The sequence below is a fragment of the Haliotis rufescens genome, unplaced genomic scaffold (genome assembly GCF_023055435.1).
Source record: "Haliotis rufescens isolate VD_foot unplaced genomic scaffold, xgHalRufe1.0.p SCAF_5, whole genome shotgun sequence".
Taxonomy (NCBI): domain Eukaryota; kingdom Metazoa; phylum Mollusca; class Gastropoda; order Lepetellida; family Haliotidae; genus Haliotis; species Haliotis rufescens.
This window is the reverse complement of record NW_025964223.1, coordinates 53,639,716-53,661,592: the sequence shown is the minus strand read 5'-3', so window position 1 is coordinate 53,661,592 and position 21,877 is coordinate 53,639,716. Positions and strand designations below refer to the sequence as shown.

The 21,877-nt window shown below is 37.6% G+C and overlaps 1 protein-coding gene across 1 annotated transcript in view; it reads left to right on the top strand.

Annotated features, from left to right (window-relative positions):
- LOC124126219 (proto-oncogene tyrosine-protein kinase ROS-like) overlaps positions 1 to 21,877 on the top strand; it is a 169,464-nt gene that overhangs the window by 74,649 nt on the left and 72,938 nt on the right. The window contains exons 3-8 of the mRNA XM_048383716.1: positions 6,372 to 6,449; positions 9,065 to 9,103; positions 11,232 to 11,292; positions 12,469 to 12,695; positions 13,693 to 13,780; positions 20,358 to 20,657. Coding sequence (XP_048239673.1) covers positions 6,372 to 6,449; positions 9,065 to 9,103; positions 11,232 to 11,292; positions 12,469 to 12,695; positions 13,693 to 13,780; positions 20,358 to 20,657 — 793 coding nt within the window. The remainder of the gene's footprint in view (positions 1 to 6,371; positions 6,450 to 9,064; positions 9,104 to 11,231; positions 11,293 to 12,468; positions 12,696 to 13,692; positions 13,781 to 20,357; positions 20,658 to 21,877) is intronic.

Below are 21,877 nucleotides of genomic sequence, written 5' to 3'. Positions count from 1 at the left end.
GGTACCAAGAACTATCAGCCCTATGTTGAAGGAGAGTATTACAGGAATGACCATCGTGACTTACTGTAAACATGTCAGGTGGTTTATGAGCTAGCAGTGGGGGAACTTATTTAAAGACTTTACTATAAAACACAAAACATCTACTGAATTCAAAGAAGATTCTACAAAAATGCCCACTTGTGACCGGGTACAAAAATAGGACATTTACTAGAATATGGAACCGTTGTCAGCAGGGGTCTGGAAAATTTATAATCCCGATCGGACATTTGCATTTAGGCCACGCCCCCTTCAAATAGCGTATTTTAATATGACTTTTCACACACATTACAAGTTGTTACGTATTCATAATATGATGAAATAAACAATGTAAACATCAATATTCATGTTGTTAGTTGTTCGTTGTTTCATTTACATACATAAATATTAATAACAAATAACAAGGCCATATTTACAACTACCCCGTATTCCCATATCATTTATCAGCTGATAGGTTGTGACAACTTGTCAGAACATGACAAAAGATTGTGAGTAACATAAATTCGTAAAAACATGATAATTATTTAAAATGTCAATGCCAGAGAATAACCATCTCACTTATCCACCGAACGATGGCACATTCTAAGGTTATTTCCATCAATTTTATGTACATCAGTGTATCACATTTACAAGATAATGGTATATGTTTATAATTATTACACAGTAAAGTACTTGTAAATAACACATACAGAATTACCAAATTTGGGCTATTACTAAAGTTTCTTGTCCTCCACCATGACCGTGGAATATATTTATTTTATGAAAAAAAATAATTCTAGAAACGCAAACAAAAGCAAGTCTAGCCATCCCTAGCTAGCTCTATTCCACAGTCTATGTAATCAGCAAAGGGAATTTTTTTTTTAAATTTTAGAGTCAAGAAGGATATTGTGTAATATAAGATTTCAGAGACTAAATGTTAGTCTACAAGGTTTCAACTGATGCTCATTTCCAGCAATGCCTTTAGGTTGCTCCTGATATTTGCAATTATATTTTGAGCTTTTATCAATGTTTCCTGTTTATTCAGTTTGAACATTGGACATTTATGGAGATTTAGAAAATTTATAATGTACTGTGTCTCCTGTGATCTTGGGGTGTGTACACATAGTCCTGTACATTCTGTGCAGTATAAGCATATGTGACAAAATTATCATGTTTATAATTAATAAATAAAATGAAGCAAGAGAATAAGCACTTTTGATAACCTCGTAAGAGGTGACAAACGGGATCGGGTGGTCAGCTTGCTGACTTGGTTGATGCACGTCATCGTATCCCAATTGGGTAGATCAATGCTCATGATGTCATCACTGGATTGTCTGGTCCAGACTCGATTATTTACCGGTACAGACCACTGTTATATAGCTGGAATATTGCTGAGTGCGGCATTAAATAAAATGAAACTGAAACTGAGACCAAAGAAATCCATTGAAATATTTATGTTTCAAACTAGTGCCCACAAATAGACCCACAAACAAGCAAGTACTGCCAACATGTTATTATGATGAACAGGCTAGCCCACCAACGTTTATGGTTGTTACAAGATGCCAACTGCTCACCCATTTAGTTAGATTTCAGGAACAAGGACTGATAATGATTACTGTTCTGGTGACAAACAAACCTGATTTTCTCTCATTTCCTGCTGTCAATGAAAAGTCATGTGGGCACAACGATCAAGATATGGTGTTGCATGTAGACAGCCAATTACAGAGGCGTAGTTTGCGTACAACATATATGGAACTGACATCAGAACACCAAATTCCCATAACAACCGCAAAGTTCGCCTTTTTGCATTCTGCACCTCTTTATGATGAAAAGTCTCCCGCACATGCAATGAAGAATCATCTACCCTGAGGTTAACATTGAAGAGGCTCAAGTGACTAAATCATAATTGAAATATCATGCACACAGCATTCAGGCCTGTTTGCAGGGAGACTACGAGAAGGAGGTCTGGACTAATCGTAGAGGACTGCAGTGGGTGATCACTTGAAACAGACTCACGCAATCATCAGGGGTCACTGGCTGAAAAGATGTGATCTGCTGATAGGAATCCTGTACTGCTACCTGATGACAGAGGCCAATTGACTGAAACATGAAAGGTTATGGCCTTCCATGATTGAAATAAATCATAGTGGTAGAATGGTCATGTTGTATTGATTTTTAAGTCAAATATCGTAAAATGCTATAAGGAATGATTGATCTGGGTCATGGAATACCTTTATTACAAGGGACATGTTCAAGGTTAAAAAGACAGGTTGGCTTGAGGCATGAAGAGATCGGCAGGAGTGTAAAAATATGTAGGTCTTTTTATTCCTCAAAATGAAAGAAAATTTATCTGTGTTCTAGCGTTTATGAAATCTTAATTATTTAAATATACGGTTTATTTATTACTGGTTCAGAGATGATTATTTACAGACGAACGTCATATAGGTAGAATATTGCTGAGTGCGGCATTAAAGAACAAACAAACAAGCAAAACAAAAGAATACATTGATGCCTGTAAAGTGACCCAACCTGTATGCTTGGAACATAAACAAGTGGTAGCTCTCGTGAATATGATTTCCCTATCAATATCATGCAGTGCCATGCTTTATGACAAAAACAGAAGAGGACTGGTTGTGTAATTTCTAAGCAATGGTTACAATATTGTTTGTTGAGAAATGTTTGGAAGGTTGCTCTTTAGGGCAGTTTGATAGCAACCAAATGTTGTTGCCGTTGTAGTTCCCTGCTCCCTGCTGCAAAGCTATTATCCCTGTCGATGTAGGCTGATGGAGTCCCAGCATGCCACAGATACACCCAGACCTGCACACTCATTGCTGCTGCCCAACTCCTGGAGTCCTTGCACTAATGTCTCGGTGCTTGGCTTTAAATGTTGTCTACGGGATCTCCTTCCCAGGACTTGGGTGCCTGTTTCAGTTGTTGCTGGTTTTGCCTGGTTCCTATTAAAAAATGATTAACCGGTCATGGATTATTTATACAACTTTTCAGTGTCAACAATGCTTGTGTTTTAGAATGTTCCTCCATTGATGCCCCAGGCCCCTGAAGATCCAGGGTGGAATAGGTCTTCAGCAACCCATGCTTGTTGTAAGAGGCAACAATGCTTGTTGTAAGAGGCTACTAATGGGATCGGGTGGTTAGGCTCTCTGACTTGATTGATGCATGTCATCGTGTCCCAATTGCGTGGATCGATGCTCATGATGTCAATCACTAGTATGTGTGGTCCAGACGTGATTACTTACAGACCATCATCATATAGCTTGAATATTGTTGAGTGTGGTGTTAAACAACAAAACAAACTCCATTGATGCACAGTGACTTGTACAAGGCAACATACCGGATCAGGTGGCCAGGCTTGGTTGTTTGCTTGTTATACGACAGCAGAGTGGAAGGCTGGCATAGTATCAATCACTGGTTTGTCTGGTCCATGCTTGATTATTTACAGGCTGGCATCATACAGCTGTAATGATGCTGAGAGCAGAATAAAATAAACAAATATCAAACATCTCCGAATTCAGTCATGAACAAACTTTCATACCGCAAAAATCTATCGCTGTTGGTTATATCTACAAAGTCTAGAATAGAAGAATAACTCCATGTTTTGAGTTTTGAGGAAGAAACGCAGTGTTGCCACATCATGAAATACAGAATTCATTTTGTTTTGGCAAGCCATGTCTAATGGTGGCAATAGAGTTCTAACACGGCTCACTTGCTACAGAAAGTGGCTGTAGTAGTGTGATATCGTACCTGGCAGTGTAAGTGAGCATGCATTCAGCACTGGCTCATCTCATCAAGGACAGTGTCTGACATGTTACTGAATTGTAACCCCCTGTTCTATCACTCACTACCTCAACACTTCAAATGAGTTATTCTCTAATTAGCACACACAGTGTACTTCACAAGGCATGTTTACCTTGAACTTCAAACAATTGACAAGCAGAGGAAATATGTGTGAGATATTTTTCAAATTGGTACTGTTGTTCTTGTCGTTAAGAAAGCATGTGTTTTAAGTACTGTTTTAGTTCTTAGTTCTTAGAATGATTAAAGAGATTTTTGTTATGATTCAATTTGGGAACATCTTATAATGTATCTTCTGACATAAAGGGTGGTAGGTCAGCAACAGACCTTTGAGAAAAGTTAATGTTTACGAGTACAGTGTTTAAATGGTTTGTGTCACATTCCTATCCTCTGACTGTGCATGGTTGTAAACAAAAATAATCACCACATGGAAATTAGACATCTCATGTTTCAAAGTGAGAGAAATTGGTAGATTATGATCTGTGCCACACATTTGTCCCTCTTAGTGGGACGGTGTTGAAAATGTGGCGTACCTGCAAGCAAGCTGAGAGGATCTGGTTGTCACTTGGTGCTTGCACAACATACTGTATGGCTCTTCTTGTACAGAGCATATGACAGACTATATCACACATCCATTTGTTATGAAAATATATATGCCATCCATCTGTGAGGGAAATATATCCATCTATCTATGAGAGAAATATGTCATCCACCCATCTATGAGGGAAATATAACATCCATTTTTCTGTGAGGGAAATATAACATCCATTTATCTGGGAGGGAAATATAACATCTACCTATCTGTGTGGGAAATATATAATCCATCTATCTATGTGGGGAATATGTCATCCGTCTATCTGTGAAGGATATATATGTCATCCATCTATCTGTGAGGGAAATATAACATCCATTTATCTGTGAGGGAAATATATCATCCATTTATCTGTGAGGGAAATATATCATCCATTTATCTGTGTGGGAAATATATAATCCATCTATCTATGTGGGGAATATGTCATCCGTCTATCTGTGAAGGATATATATGTCATCCATCTATCTGTGAGGGAAATATAACATCCATTTATCTGTGAGGGAAATATAACATCCATCTGGGAGGGAAATATAACATCCATTTATCTGTGTGGGAAATATATAATCCATCTATCTATGTGGGGAATATGTCATCCGTCTATCTGTGAAGGATATATATGTCATCCATCTATCTGTGAGGGAAATATAACATCCATTTATCTGTGAGGGAAATATAACATCCATCTGGGAGGGAAATATATCATCCATTTATCTGTGTGGGAAATATATAATCCATCTATCTATGTGGGGAATATGTCATCCGTCTATCTGTGAAGGATATATATGTCATCCATCTATCTGTGAGGGAAATATAACATCCATTTATCTGTGAGGGAAATATAACATCCATCTGGGAGGGAAATATAACATCCATTTATCTGTGTGGGAAATATATAATCCATCTATCTATGTGGGGAATATGTCATCCGTCTATCTGTGAAGGATATATATGTCATCCATTTATCTGTGAGGGAGATAGAACATCCACCTATCTGTGAGGGAAATATATCATCTACCTATCTGTGAGGGAAATATAACATCCATTTATCTGTGAGGGAAATATAACATCCATCTGTGTGGGAAATATATAATCCATCTATCTATGTGGGGAATATGTCATCCGTCTATCTGTGAAGGATATATATGTCATCCATCTATCTGTGAGGGAAATATAACATCCATTTATCTGTGAGGGAAATATAACATCCATCTGTGAGGGAAATATAACATCCATTTATCTGTGTGGGAAATATATAATCCATCTATCTATGTGGGGAATATGTCATCCGTCTATCTGTGAAGGATATATATGTCATCCATTTATCTGTGAGGGAGATAGAACATCCACCTATCTGTGAGGGAAATATATCATCTACCTATCTGTGAGGGAAATATAACATCCATTTATCTGTGAGGGAAATATAACATCCATCTGTGTGGGAAATATATAATCCATCTATCTATGTGGGGAATATGTCATCCGTCTATCTGTGAAGGATATATATGTCATCCATCTATCTGTGAGGGAAATATAACATCCATCTGTGAGGGAGATAGAACATCCATTTATCTGTGAGGGAAATATATCATCTACCTATCTGTGAGGGAAATATAACATCCATTTATCTGTGAGGGAAATATAACATCCATCTGTGAGGGAAATATAACATCCATTTATCTGTGAGGGAAATATATCATCTACCTATCTGTGAGGGAAATATAACATCCATTTATCTGTGAAGGAAATATAACATCCATTTATCTGTGAAGGAAATATATCCAACTATGTGTGAGTTCATCCACCTATCAGTCATGGAAATGTATCATCCATCTGTCTCTGTCACCCATTTATGTATGATTGAAATCTGTCACACTCCCATCTGTGATAGTAGCACAGAAGATATGGATTTTGGTCAGAGGAAATATTATTGTAACTGTGGTATTGTGTTTTCCAGTGCCAAGATGGATGTACCCGATACCAAGATGCACTATCATCAAACTGCCAGATGGCTTGCACAAAACGAATCCCTCAGGTAATCTTCTTTGTGATTTATGTTATGACATAACAGTTGTTTGTTTTCTTATCAAAGTTATTCTCATTATTTTAGACATATATATATGCATTATCTTGATACACATGCATTCAGGGGGCATAGGTGGCCAAGTTGTATAAGGTGCTGTGATTCGCTGTGCAGAGTTGCATCCCTTGGGCATGCCAGAAACCTATGATTGTGGGTTTGAATCCCGGTTCACCCCGTTATGTTTCTAGGTTTGTCAGCACCATACCCGTGCTCTTAGGTTTCACCAAAGTGGTAAAGGTCTGAGACCTGCATCGCTTCGAGTTTTCCTCCCACATTAAGCTGACAGGCCGTGATATTACCGGAATACTGTTAAAAGCGGCTTTAAACCCAACTCACTCACTCACTTACGCATGCATGCATACAGGAGAATGCATCAGTTTATGTATCAAGATCTTGAAAAAGAACCATCACAATTTCTTGTAATTAAAGCATGATTTAGTTAACAATCATTATGTTTCCATATTTGTGATTTTGCATCACAAACCAGGAATTATTAGAAGACAACTGAAGTTTCACCAGTAGCCCCAAGTCAAATTCTGCTTTTTTTTAAGCTTGTGGTTCCACAAATAGGTAAAGGCTCTGGCATCCTTCGCCTGATATTTAAATATGATGTGTAATTAATCTATTTTTAAATAATTGACCCATAATTATGCAACCAGAAAGGGAAGAGATCTTTTTAGCTTGAAGGCTCACAAATTTATTGGATTTCTGGCCAGTCATCGTCAATTTGCTTTGGCTTAATACAAAAACACATTTATCATTACGATAAAGTATAATAATCTTCAACACTTCAAACACACTAGAGTGATTGGGATCAACACTAAATATCTATTAACATGTTGTGTTGTTTGAGAATAACCTTTATGTCTGAACCGATAGGATCTAGACCTTTGATACTGAGAAAACTTTCAGAGAATATATTAAAAGTAGTATCTTTTACACCTTATTATTAGGGTTATTTGTCAGATAAATCATGATCTACTGTTAGTTCTGTATGTTTGCCATCAAATCACACCCCCATGCTTATGGGTGGCTTCTGGAGGTGATATGTTCCCTTGTCATGCATGATCCAGCTTAATTCCTTCAAATATTGAACCAACCATTTTCTCATTATTAATTTTATTGCAATGTATTTGTTTATGAAAAGAAATGTTATTTGTCAGCATGGTTTCTCTATCAGATTGCCTTTGTTTACTGTGATTGTTTATACATGTGTACATGTATGGTTCTTAAGATAGACAAGGGGTTGTGGGTTGTTGAAGGTATCTTGTTAAAACAGTGCTACGGTTTTTTTATTTCATAATCAGGCCAAACCTGTTAATTCATACACTTTTGGGAGGCACAGCTGGTCATTTCATCTGTGGAACTGCTGTTCACTGTGCATCCCACCCAAAGGCATGCTAAAATTCTCTGATAGTGGCATTGAATCCTAAAGTCGGCATGGTGAAGTTTCTAGTTTTGTCAACATCATACCCATGGTTATCGGTTTCAGGATGCTGTATTATAACTGAAATACTCATTGTGGGATTAACCCAAACTCACTCATATGCTATGTGATGCCTTTTGGTTTGAACCATTTTAATACTTGTACTGTGGTAAATTAACCTCAAGCCAAATCTAACAACCCATTCTTGTCATCAAGTGCCTTTTTCATAAATTGACCAAAAGCATTTAATTATTTATTAAGCAATAAAATAAATTAGCCTTGCTTTAAGGGTAATAATATTGCAAATGGCTTTTAGTTTGAAGGAAAATCATTACAACGCTTTTTGTTAAAATTACCTCACATACATCTTCTGGTGGCTGTCATTTGTCACTTGAATTTTCTTTATTAATTTCTATACATAGCTGGCATGTAATGATTGATTATTCATTTAATTTCAATTTGAATTGTTTCAAACAAATGTCAATTCATTTTGAGTCCTGTCCCATGTTGTGTTGGAAGTCCTCGGTAGTGAAGGTGAGCTTCTGAACCCGGTGGCTGTAGGGCTGAAGCCTGAGAGGCCTGTAAATAGACCAGGGTGATAGATCTGTGCTGGCTTCTAACACATTCTGTAGATACTGCTCCAGGTCGGAAATGTGATCATTTCTACATTGCTGCCTTGGTCCACATCTGCATTATATGGTTGATTTAGTAGGCAGATTACAATATAATGAGTTGTCACACGACCAGCAGGGCCAGCTCTGCCAAGAACAGGTCATATATATACAGGCAGGAGGGTTTACTTGCATGTTGAAGTAGGATGGAACTTGTGACATGCCTACCAAACAGAAAGCGAAACCTGGGTACCTGAGTTACCCATCCCAGCCCTAGCTGATAGGCCCTGATATGACTGAAATACTGTTATAAGCAGAGTAAACCAACTCACACACTCACTCGTGTATCCATGTCTAAATGACAGTGTCTTGGTCTTCCAACATTCAATAATTGTTTTTGTCCTTTTTATGCACAAAGTTATTAAATGTGGTGGAAAATTCACCCTTTTTTAACATATGCTTATATATCTTTCATAGACCATAGAAGCATATATTTGTGTGGTATCATGTATATGCTTTTGTCACTGCAGGACCAGCCCAGTGCAAGTGAAGCAGAAACACGAACACAGGTAAACTACTTATCAGCTTCTACAATCAGTAAGCTTTCAAAACTACAAATGCAAGTTTGGTTGTGAATTGGTGTTCCATCAGCAGCAGAAAGGAAACCAAATATGTGCTTGTTTCAGACTTCTTATTTACGTATACACTTCTGCAACAAGCAGGGAGTTCATGATGTTAGACTTAAATAAGTGCTGGGAGTCATACCGACATGCAGATATGTCAGGAGATATTGCAGTAAAAATGCAGTACAAGTATTTGTGTGAACTCAACAAAATACTTGCAGTCACGTACAACCATCTGAAGGCCAGACCAGTTTGAGTAATTGTTTTGTGGATATTTATCCCCCAAGTACCTGAAGGAAGGAGGAAAAGTATACAAACAAAAATGAAAATATCAATGACTAAACTTGTTAATGCATTCTGCATATCACCATACATTCTTTGTAATAAACATCCACATCATAAGGAGAGGAGAAGCTTTCCTAGTCTGTCTTACAGTTCCTGAACCATAATATTTTCCCTTCTGCCTAGCCCTTTCTGTAATGCAAAGACTCTACATGAAGCCAGTCTAGATTTTCCTCAGGTTCAGTCTCGTAATCTCCCATCTCACTGGGGCTCCTTTACAATTTAAATGTAGTTGTTTGTTTCTGTAAGAATTATATATTTTTCAGAGACTTAGTGTTTGTCTAAAGCTGTCGTTGCACTTCAAGTTAAGTATTTGCTGGATCAAAGAGGAGAGACTTTGGATAATGGTCACTACACACAAATATGTCCTGTTAGATTACCTTTATGAGGGACCGCCTCCATGGTCTTGTGGTAGAGCGTCCCCCCAGAGATCCCCGGCCGCGTCATACAAAAAGACGTTTAAAGATTGTACTTGTTGTTACCCTGTCTGGCGCTCGGCCTTAAGGGGCTAAAACAAGGACTGGTCGGCTCGGAGTCAGTATACTGTGTCTGAGTGGGGTATTCATGTTAAACTGAGGCATGGTATCTCAGTGAGCTAGCACTATAAATCGGCATCAGTCCGGACTAGTACAAGCAGCCACACACACACATACACGTGCATGCACGTCGCTATATAAGTGCAATAATCTTGGACGCGATGTAAAACCCAATTTCACCTCACCTCACCTTTGGGAGGGGTGGTGGTGTCAAAAGAGTGACAAGGATCTGTTATTAGAATGGTCTGGTCTAATAAAATTATGAATGTGATAAGTTTTTCAAAAATGTTATCAGATACAATCATGATGTCATAAGGATCTAACTGTAAAATATTTAAGGAAAGTTCTATTCCCACATAATATTATTAAAGGGCTGTTTAAAAATATATTTCCTATTTAATTTCTTTCTAAACGTGACGATGTAAATATGACAAGAGCCAGAGCCTAGCTGCTGATAATAATTTGATATTTCATCTCACTTACTATTTCTTAAATAGCTCCCCTCAGTAACGAAGTCAATTGATTTGGTCAGACCATTCGGACCGTGTTGGCATTGTCTGCAGATTCACATACTTTCTTCATCAGAACTAATAACCAATTGTACTTAAAAGCTATCTTTATGGAGATGTCTGAAGAAGGTTTCGGAAATCCATTATTCCCAGTTTGGTCTAAATGGAAAGGTCGGGGGCATGAAAGGACATTGTCGATGAAGACAGTTGGTCCATGATTTTATCTTCAATGGTGATAATGTAATTAAAGATAGTTATCCTGATGTAGACCAACTGGGATAGGAGCCAAGAGGCAGGATGTGTTTCAGCATACTCCTCTTGGATATGTGAGTGCCTATTTATGCAACTAGTACTTACAACTGATTGTTATTGATGTTACAAATATGAAGTGAAGAAAATATTTTTCATATGTGGTAACTTAAATTCACACATGATTCTTCAATAAGACTGGTCAGTATATCATGAGGAACGACACATAATAAACCAATAAAACATTGTCGACAGGGTTGAGTTTTGAGAATGAAGACATCTTGCGCCATGTTCCAATCACAATGATTCAAAGAATCCAATCAAATTTTCAATCAAACCCAAAATATATAATTTTAATGTCTTTTGTGTGTTACATTTGCAAAATAATTAACATGACAAAATACTTATTATTATCCTTCCAACAATTCTATTCCACAGAGGCAATACTGTATTCAAGGCTGCTTGAGGGCACTGGACTACTATGGTGACAGTGTTGAAAGTAAGTCTTATGATGCAATTTCTTTGCCATTTGTAAGCTGGTTCTAGAAGGTTTGCATAGTAACAATCCTTGTAATCACCTTTTGATCAGACCGCCTCCGTGGTGTCTAGTGGTAGAGTGTCCGCCCGGAGAGCAGAAGGTCCGGGATTCGAAACCTGGCCAAATGATGTTAAATGATGGTACTTGTTGTTACCCTGTCTGGCACTCGGCATTAAGGGGCTAAAACAAGGACTGGTTGGCTCACAGTCAGTATACTGTGTCTGAGTGGGGTATTAATTTTAAACTGTGGCATGGTATCTCAGTGTGCTAGCACTATAAAGTGGCATCAGTCCGGACTAGTACAAGCAGCCACACACACACAAGTGCATGCACGTCTCTATATAAGTGCAATAATCTTGGTCACAACGTTAAACCCAATTTCACCTCATCTCATACCTTTTGATCAGGATATGAAGCAAGTGACCTATCCTTTGTTGAAGGTATGCCTTGGAATAGTAGAAATGATCTACATGATTGATCATCTTGGCCCACATGCACAAGACACTATGACTGTTGTAAGCCTATGTTAAAGTATGGGAGCTATGGTCATCTTAGTGCTAAGATCACTTTGAGCAAGTTGGCCCTGGAGATGTGAATGCAGCCTGCTATGTGCACATGGCATTACCTGTTGTGTTTCGTTGTTCTCTGGTCATTGGCCTACAAAATGAACATTCGTTCCTATTTGTTATCAGACAAATGTTGAGAAAGGTTAGTTTGTATTTTTTACCTCACTGAGAGAAATATATGTAGAGAATCTTACCTGAGTGTCTTTTGATATCAAATTTGTCCCTACGAGTCAATAACATTTAAACCTCTGAGGTTTTTATCTATGAATGTTGATATATTTGATATAAAAAATGAGGGTAAGATGATTATATCATCCAAACTCATTCTTCCAACTTTTCAGTTTGTAAATAGTGTCTTGAGTGTGAAAAGTACAACTAGCCAGCTTCAGTAGCAGAGGGATTAGTGATGTATTTTGATTGTGATTTCATGGTAACGGATAATTTCAGAATGGTCTGCAAAGCATTGCGATGAATTTTCAGTTTTGGATGACATTATATAAAATAAGCGATATTGACCTTAACCTTTGGTGTATGAGCTTATGAGCTTATGACATTATCATTTTTGTTTCAGGACAGTTGGGACCACTGCCAAAACCAACTCTCAAAAGATCCAGCACAAATTACTCCTCCATTGTGCTACAGTGGACCAATCGCATGATGGAGAAGGTAACATACCTGGTCTACAGGAGAATACTGGATATACCACAAGTGAACAGTGATTGGCAGATCCACAACTCATCCAGATTTGAGGGGAACTCTATATACATCTCCAACCTACACCCCTATGTCACATATAAAGTAAGTTCTATTGGATAGCTTTCAATCAAAAGTATATTTACAGCTCACCTGTACTGAAGGTCCTTTTGATTTTATGTCATGATGTGTCAAGCTTCGTATAAACTTTGACGTTCCATGTCTTCACAAACCTAAGGTCAATGAAGGTGACATTTTTCATTTAGCAGTCAATCCTGCAGACAAGATTTGACATCTGATTTGGTTCTATGTTGAGTTTTCTTATCCAGTTCCTACCTTTGATCCTTCATTTATACATATATTTTAAATTGAGGCTTCTTGTCTATATTCCTTTTATCCAGTTAATCTGAACTTTTCATGGAGGATCACGTTTTATTATGGCTGAGAAGTGCTTCTGCTATTGAAAGCACCATGATTTTTTGTATTGCAATTCAAACTTACTTATTTTCAGTTTACAAGTTATTGATTGTTGTCTGTTTTACATTATTTCCCATAATGCATGTGGAGCTACAGTGAGTGAGTGAGTCAGTATGGTTCTATACCACTCTTAGCACTATTCAAGCAATAATATGGCAGGGGACACCAGAAATGGGCTTCAAACACTGTACCCATTTTGGGAATACAACCCGGGTCTTCAGCATAACGAGCAAACACTTACTCCTGTTTATGAACAGTGACAGTGTTTCGTCGTCAATGATGATATTCACATCTTTTATTACAACCTTCAGGAATATGCCATGGATACATCATTCAGAAATACTGATAAGAAAACGTGCGCCGATTACAGATGATTTTCTGATTTTCTCAGTTGGAGAGTTAAACCAATTTGTGTTCATGTTTAATGGATATCTTCCTTGCCATCTTGTCAAGATGCAGGTGGCAAAATATATGTTTTAGATAATTTGGTGTCAGAGATAAGGTGAAAGTACTAGATATTACCTATGAAAATAATATATCTGGATTAATGAATTTAAGGACCTGTCAGTTACAGGTAGATGATTAGCAAGAACATCATTCAAAAAGGCCTGTTTTTGTCTTTCAGTTCAAAGTTTTGGTTGTGATCAGTCCGCAGACTGAGTATTTCATAATGTCACCAGAGTCATTTCCCATCACGACTTTATCCCATGGAGGTAAGAATTCTCATGTCACACTTTAAAAGTCATCACTTATTTATATGAACCCTGTGCAGATCTGGGTAGAATTGGTCTTCAGCAACCAATGCTTGTTGTAAGAGGTGACAACAAGATTGGGTTGGCAGGCTCACTGACTTGGTTGAGGCATGTTATCATATTACAATTGCATAGATTGATGCTCATGATGTCAGTCATTGGATTATCTGGTCCACATTTGATTATTTACAGACCACTGACTTGAATAATGTTGAGTAAACAAACAAAACTGTTTATCAAGTCTTTGAAAGGCATTTAGAAATGATGCACATGAGGAAGAGAATTTATTGATATCAACTTCTTTATTATGAGGAACACAACATTTTGTAGTAAATACTTACTCCTTTATCAGGTGAATGCATGAAAAATGTCTCCTGAAACCTTGTGTTCCTCATTGTAAAGAGGTTGACATCCTTAAATTCTCTTCCTTAAACCTGTTTATGTTGCCACTAGTTTGTCCAGCACTGCAGGTGAATCCATAGGTTTGGGTGAAGGGAACATCTGCAATTCGAACCCACTCTGCCAGAGTGAGGCACCTTATCACCAGCACACAAAGGCAGTGATCTAAACCACTCGGCCACTGAGGCTACCACTTAAAATGAAAGTCTGACAACTGGTAGTTTAGATCACATACTTTGTTTACCTCTCTGACAAGTGTAAAGTAGTTCCTAACAAAATGAATTAGTGACCAAAATTGTCAATTGTGTACCGGTACATTTTAGAACAAAAACAGATGAAAGCATTGAGATATTTAGATAATGTTTGACACACCATAGTTTTGTCATCAGTTCGTATTGTAGGTTAAGCTGGCAAGAATGTTGTAAAAGAATTTTAGACTTTGCCTCTAAGAAGAGGATTAAACCAAGATGGCACTGAGGGTGAGCGAGGAACCAGAGTGTGATGGGCAACAGAGTGTTTTCATGTTGTGCATCACAAGTAATGAGTATAGGCTGGTGAAAGTTCATGAATATTCATCATGCATCAGACATGCAAATTGTAGTGGAAATGGAGCAAGCTGAGTTGTTGACTGTCCCCTATACAGCTGTGAGGGCCACATCAGGGCAAGGAAATGGACCTTTACCCAAGAGTTGACCACAGGATATGGATCTCACCAAGATTGCTCCCCCACATATTGCATGAAGCTTCACGCACCAAGACATGTCAAGTTAATTTGGGCTAATTCAAAATGTGTTTGGTGTTAAAGTAAACAAAATTTATAACTTCTTTTTTTAACTGTGATGGCGATGTTTGGGCTCTTTATACTGTTGTCCTTGCTTGACAATGGTATAAAGATCTTTACCGAAACATCACCATCAGTAAGTAAAGAAGTTGTTATCCTTAAATTGTGTCTACTTTGTCAGCCTTCAACTTCTAAGAAATGCCTATCAAACAATTCAAGTGTTTGGTGTTGATAAAACTGATAATTTTTGTGCTTTTAATGTCTTATAAGAATAATAATAGGACTACTGTTTTATCGACAATCATATTATCTTTTTTAGTCAAGTAAAATTCTTTTCCTGAGGATCTTTGAGAAGTATTCAGGAATTCTTTGCATCAAAGCAAGAGTTTGATTTTTTTAATGAGTGAGTCTTCAGTGATCTGCATGAATTTGAACATTTCTAACACACTTTTGGGATTTACATAGTAGTAATAATTTCTGTGCAATTATTAAGATAATGTTAGTTAGCCCAACAGACAGCACTTTATAGGTCAAGAACCAATGTGTTTGTCTGGATAGGCTCTTCACTGTTGCAGACAGCAGATTTCATTATCATAGAAAAATATGGTTTAGACATGGTGGATGAGTGTCATACATTTGCAAATTGATTCTATTCACTCTCTTGTGACTGAGTCAATCTGTTCTCCAAGTTTCTTGCATAATGTGACATTGATAGGGTTGCCTTGTCTCTAACTTGATAATACCATTGAAAACTATTACCAGAGAAAAACGTTAACTTGACAAAACCTTTACAAGCTTTTTAACAGTTATGCCTTCAAAACATACACCAATGTGAAAAAGACAACATTAAGATATATATGCCTGTAATATGACCTCAGAATTAAATGGTATAGCCATTTTTTGATTGAGAAAGTTCTGGTTTAAGCTTCTTCATGGAAGTTACAATCATTTGGTTTCAGAAATACTATTAAGACTTGTCTTCACATATCACATTCTGGGTGAAAAACAACCATATTATTTCAAATTATATGCCCACATAGCTACCTTAATTCACTTACCCCACATTAAAAGTATAATGTTGAATTTTATGTAAAATAGTGGACACTAATTTATTTATTTTTTTATTTACAAAAATTGGTATTGTGTATTCTCTGCTGAATTTTCAGCTAATTATTCTAAGCCCTTGTTTTCAATACTAAAAGTCAGGTTGTTTGATAAATCAATGTCAAAGATCTGTCAATTATTTTTACACACGGACACTTTTTCACAAGAGTTGGTGTCCAGATAAGCAGGGTTGTACTGGCGACAATAGTTCAATAGCCACTAGTTCCTTGACTGGTGGGTCAGTGATGGGTTCCCACTCTTCAGTGGAGGAGTGTTTGTTCACATAGTTGGTGGTGATTCTTATCTCTTGGCTGATCAATGTGTGGGACGATATTGCCTCTCCCACTCACACTGCCAGTCAATAGTGGCCAGGCCAAGGGTGAGGGGGAGCAGTATTGCAGCATGATAAAGATTCAGGATATGTGAGAGTGATTAACGTCTTTCTATTAATACATGCATTCAGTGACTATTTTTGCTGTGGTTTTATAAATGTTACAGCAATTATTGGAGGTTACATTGTATAATATATTTAGGTTTTGGAATTTGTAGATTTCTTTAGCCTTAGTTACATAAATGACTACTAAATCGATATTTTCTTTCTTAAATTCACATTGTGCTGATTTTGCTTAAAAAAACTTTTTTTATGACCTTTCTGTTGACTTAATGAAATATACTACTCAAAAGAACCTAAAGAGCATGATTCTTTCATATTACTATAGTTAATCAGTCATGACAGAAGAAATGTGTGTTCTTTAATTTCTTTTGAGTGGTATATGTACAAGTGATCATAATGCCTCTGCTAGTAGTGAAAATACATAATAAAGTGAGCTGTCTGACCACCATTGTGATCTGACCCATCATAATTATCAACCTCAAGACAGCTGGTGCTGAGTGGTTTCGATAAAATTATCTAAAAGGCTCTATTCATATGACTGTATCCTAGTATAGTTATGGCATGAATCGATTAGGATGGATTTAAGGCCCACTTTTCTACTGATAATGATTGGACATTTGGATTGGAGCCTAACATGACGGAACCTTTCAGCAAAGACGCTCTCAATGTCATTCCCTGATTTCTGTTACTGTCAATTTTTTTGTCATTCGGGGATCGTTATTCCGTGATGATGAATACACACTTCAGGGCTCACGCGAGGCTGTTGAAGCATTCACTATGTTAAGATGAAGTGTTTCACTTCATTTTTATTGGGAAAAAATGAAATTACTAAAGTTAAAAACAACACTGAGCTGGTCTGGAGCAAGAAATATGAAATGTGTATCAGTTGGTGGAATAATCCATGTCATGCTCATTGTTCTTGATAACAAGGCAGTTGCAATCATTGAAAACCTGTCTGGTCAGTGCTCTTTCATACAGGGACTTTTTAAAAGTTAATCTTCAGATATGTTGGGCTGGGAATTTTTATTTTTGTTTGGGACAGAATTCATTTTCATTTAAACTTTAAAAGGAGGAGCCAGACAATTATATTTTTTATGACAAAATGTGCTTTGGAACATCCATATTGTCCAGTGAAAAAACTTTGTGTGGTAAAACCCAAGAAATTATTTTTTCACAATATTTTCTGGAACAAATCATGAATATGAAAAGGCTGGTCTAAAATGAAACACAAACCATTTTGTCTTGTCAGCTTAATATAAAGTGCTTAACAATGTGCAACTATTTGATTTGGACTAGTCATGCACCATACCTGTGTTTAGTTGGATCCAAACCAATCCAGGTTATACAAATAGTTGAGTCTGGCTATCTGTATGAAATCAGCATTACAGAGGATTTTTTACAAAAGATAAATGTACCGTGTAATAAAAGAATTTATGGACTGTATTTTAGTATAGATTTGGATATGTGAAATGAAAAAAATATTCCTTCTCACTCTCTTGTGTATATAGCATTAACAACTGTCCCCTGGGTGTAGTGGATAGAGCAACTGCCCAAGAGCAGGTCCTTGGTTTGATGCCAGAGACATACCCAAAAATGGTACTTGTTGTTGCTCTGCCTGGTGCTCATCATTAAGGGGATAAATGAGGACTGGTCGGCTCACACACACATAAACACACAAATCATGTGCATGCACGTTGCTATGTGAGTGCAATAATCTCGAACGCTACGTTAAACCCCATCTCACCTCACCTCAATAAAAAGCATAATCAGGAATTATGAATGCCTGTTGGAATTCCTCACTTTGTTTTGATGAAGCAAGCACTGATTTGATTTTAGCATTGACATGCTTGATTTAGCCACTTCTCAACTTGAGGTATTTGTAACGTGTTGTAATTCTAGGACACGACACAACCTATGCTTCATCTACATGTCAGTGTTACAAATGCTTTAGATGAATGTATGGATATCTATTTCCCGTTTTATTCCTTCAACAAGCTCTCCAGATGATAGGCATGTGTCAAACAAAGCTGATGAAGCTGTTTCCTAATCTTTGGATTTCCTTCCCCTAATACAATGCAGTGGTGCATTAGACCAGTGGTGCACTACTGGCACAACGGATGGGTTTGATGCCACACAAACTGAGGAATCTCTTCCTGGAGTCTCTCCCACTTCCTGATAGTCTTCAACACTTCATACCTCTAAGCAGACACTATTCTTCATATGGTGCCTGCCTGTCACACATTCACAATATATCCCAGTTTAATCCTGGTAAAATAAGTCCTGGCGTAGTCTCAACAGTACCCAGAACCACAGGATAAACCCTAGTGGAGTGTTGAGCAGTCATTGTTCACTGATGAGAACACTGTGATGTCAATGTCCCTGTAATGTCAATGTCCTGCCTGCCAGATAATGCACTTATGCAGTTTCCCTATTTTCTGAGATGACTTGCAATATCCAAAGAAAGTTCCAGCCCTGTAGACAAAGGAATCTTAGTGCTAAGAATGTTGTATTTTCAAGATTTACAGTATGCTAAGACATCAGACTTATGACAGGTGCAGTGTCAAGATCATCTTGTAGAACAGAGCTCTGATCTTTTAATTCCCTTTCGATTATTCCAGTGACAAAGCAATTGGTGCCGCAAGTGACAGATAGATTGTGGCGCCATGCAAACATGTAATTTCTGGAACTACTTGTCAGTGGATTAGAGTGGAATTGTCTGACATTTTCGTTCAACTTCTTGGATGTCTGTACCGTTCTCCTGTCAAATAAACTCTTAGAAGGCTATTACACTATGACCAAAATACACAGTACCAATTTCAGTTTCCCAGTCTGGTTACGGGAGGATTCAATTTGTTGTCTAAAATACGACACCATGTCAGTGTTTGTGATTAATAGTTGTACACAGGGATACATGTATTATACAGAATATTTTGAAATGAAGTTTTAGGATGCATCTATTAGTGTCTGCTTGTCATTCTCTTTGGTTGAGCTGTGCGAATTTCGATTTTGTAGGAGGGGAGGTGGAATGGGGTTTTATGTTGTGTTCAAGATCATTGCACTAATCTTGCAATGTGCCTGAATGTGTGTGTGTCTGTTTGTGCTAGTTCAGACTAATGATGGTTTTGTAGTGCTAGCCCATGCTGGGCTGTAGTCTGGACTAGCACAAGCAGTTTAACATAAATACCCCATTTAGTATATTGACTCCAAGCCGACCAGTCCTTGTTTTATCCTGTTAATTACGATTGCCAGGCAGGGTAACAACAAGTACCATTTCTTAACGTCTCTTGGTATGAAGTGACTGGGGATCAAACTCCTGACCTTCCGCTTTCTGGGCAGACACTCTACCCTCTATCCACTGTATCACACGGAGGCTGGCTTATTTTGTGTAGGAAATGAAATTCAGATTGCTTTATGTAGCTTGCCAAACCTGATGTTATCCTGTTATGGCTGTTATTAGATTCTAAAAGTACCAATTTGGCTCATAAGTACCATTACTATATCACTTGACTGGAAGGTGTAGAATGCATTTAATGAACAGAAAGAATCTAATTGATTAGCGCCATGGACCATCTTAATGTCACGGATGTAATGTACTCACATGTTATCACTAAAAGCAGCTTTGATTGGTAATGTGTATGCATTTAGTATTTTGTTTGGGATGGAGATTATATGTTTTTATTACTTTTTGCACATATTCTGAAAGGCGTAGCTTTGATGTTAATTATTGATAGTTTAACTAAAATAGGCAATTGTGATGTTCGATAGATGGGACAATCATGACATCTTACCCATGAAAAATTAAGGAAAATGCATATCTGTTTTCAAGCTATTCTTATGTTGACCATTCTTTTGTTTTTCAGTACCAGCAAGTGCCCCAAAGATCAGGAGTTTGTCTGCACCATCCCCCTCAGTGCTCTCTATTGCCTGGGACCGTCCTGCTTACACTAATGGCGACATCGTAGCCTACAAGATCACCATTGACCCAGTAGGCCACCCAAGTCTGCGGCGAATGACGAAGGACATCCTCGGTGATGTACGGTCATGGACAGTAGGACAACTCCAGCCTTCACAACAATATGTTGTCACCGTTGCTGCTTCCAACAGAGTGGGAGAAGGCCCAGCGGACGTCGGACAGATTCGAACTCCTAACCCCGGTAACTGTAAGTTGTGTGGCTCTGCATGCCCGCTGTGCTTGTTGATTCTAGCTGATTGGAGGACAACGGGGTTATCAAGGCAGCCATGCAACTAGCCACCCCATTGGCTAATAAAATCTCACACAATGATACAGGCCAGCGGATTGGCTAATAATGCTGGCCAATTTCTGATTTTGCAGTTTAATGCTGCTATGAATCCAATAACTTCTAATCAGCCAGACGATTGGCCACCCTCAGCCACACAACTTGTAATCTTTAATTCTATTGGCTGAGATGGGTTTCACCCTCCAGACGAGCATTCCTCCGACTTCCCTGGCATTTGACTAAATCTTGTATCAGAAAATTGATGCATATTAGAAAGTTGATTCAAATGTGCAAGAAGCATGTTGAAGAATCATCTCAAACCATCCTAAGTTATACTACCATCATTATCATGTAAACAAACATATCTGAGAATGAAATCTCCTTCATTTAATTGCCTTTTTACGTTGCTTGTGGCATGGTAGACTTGCATGTGGCTTGATACTCCATTGGTTAAGAATGATGGGACTTGCATGAATAGTACTTGCAGATGGTGGAGCAACAATATATACATGTTATCGTGTCTGAACAAATAGAACTTTTCAGTGTAAGTACATGTTTTCTACACATTGTGTCTAAACAGGAGACAAGATAATGAATTACATCCTCTGTACTTTTTCAGCATTAGAATTACTGGAATACAAATATGTTTTTCTGCCTCAATTTCATACCACCTAATTCAGAATCAATGTTCATAAGTCTGTGACTTTAACCACTAGTCCGAAGCCAGAGTCTAGTAAAATTCTGTTTGGCGATGTAACCTCCAAAATATTAGTCCATATAAAGACACTAAATTTGACTGAAAATTATGCCAAGAGTGAAATAAGGATTAGTAGTAGCCTTAAATGTTTTTGGAACAGACTGTTAGTATTTGAAATTTGGGATGTTTTAAGTTTTGAGTTTGGTTGGTTATCAAATGGTGTCCTTCGTTTGCATTTTGGGGCTTTATGATTTTCGTTGTCACGAATTTTGACTTGATAAAGATTAAACTTTTTATACTTACAGTATAAGTGAAGTTAGGATGATGATATTTTCGTTGTACTTATTTAAATTGATCTGATATTTCAAAAACTTCAAGACGAGTTTCTTTCCTGAAAATCTCACCTGCTACTTCAAGACAAATCTAAGATGGAACATTTGTGGTC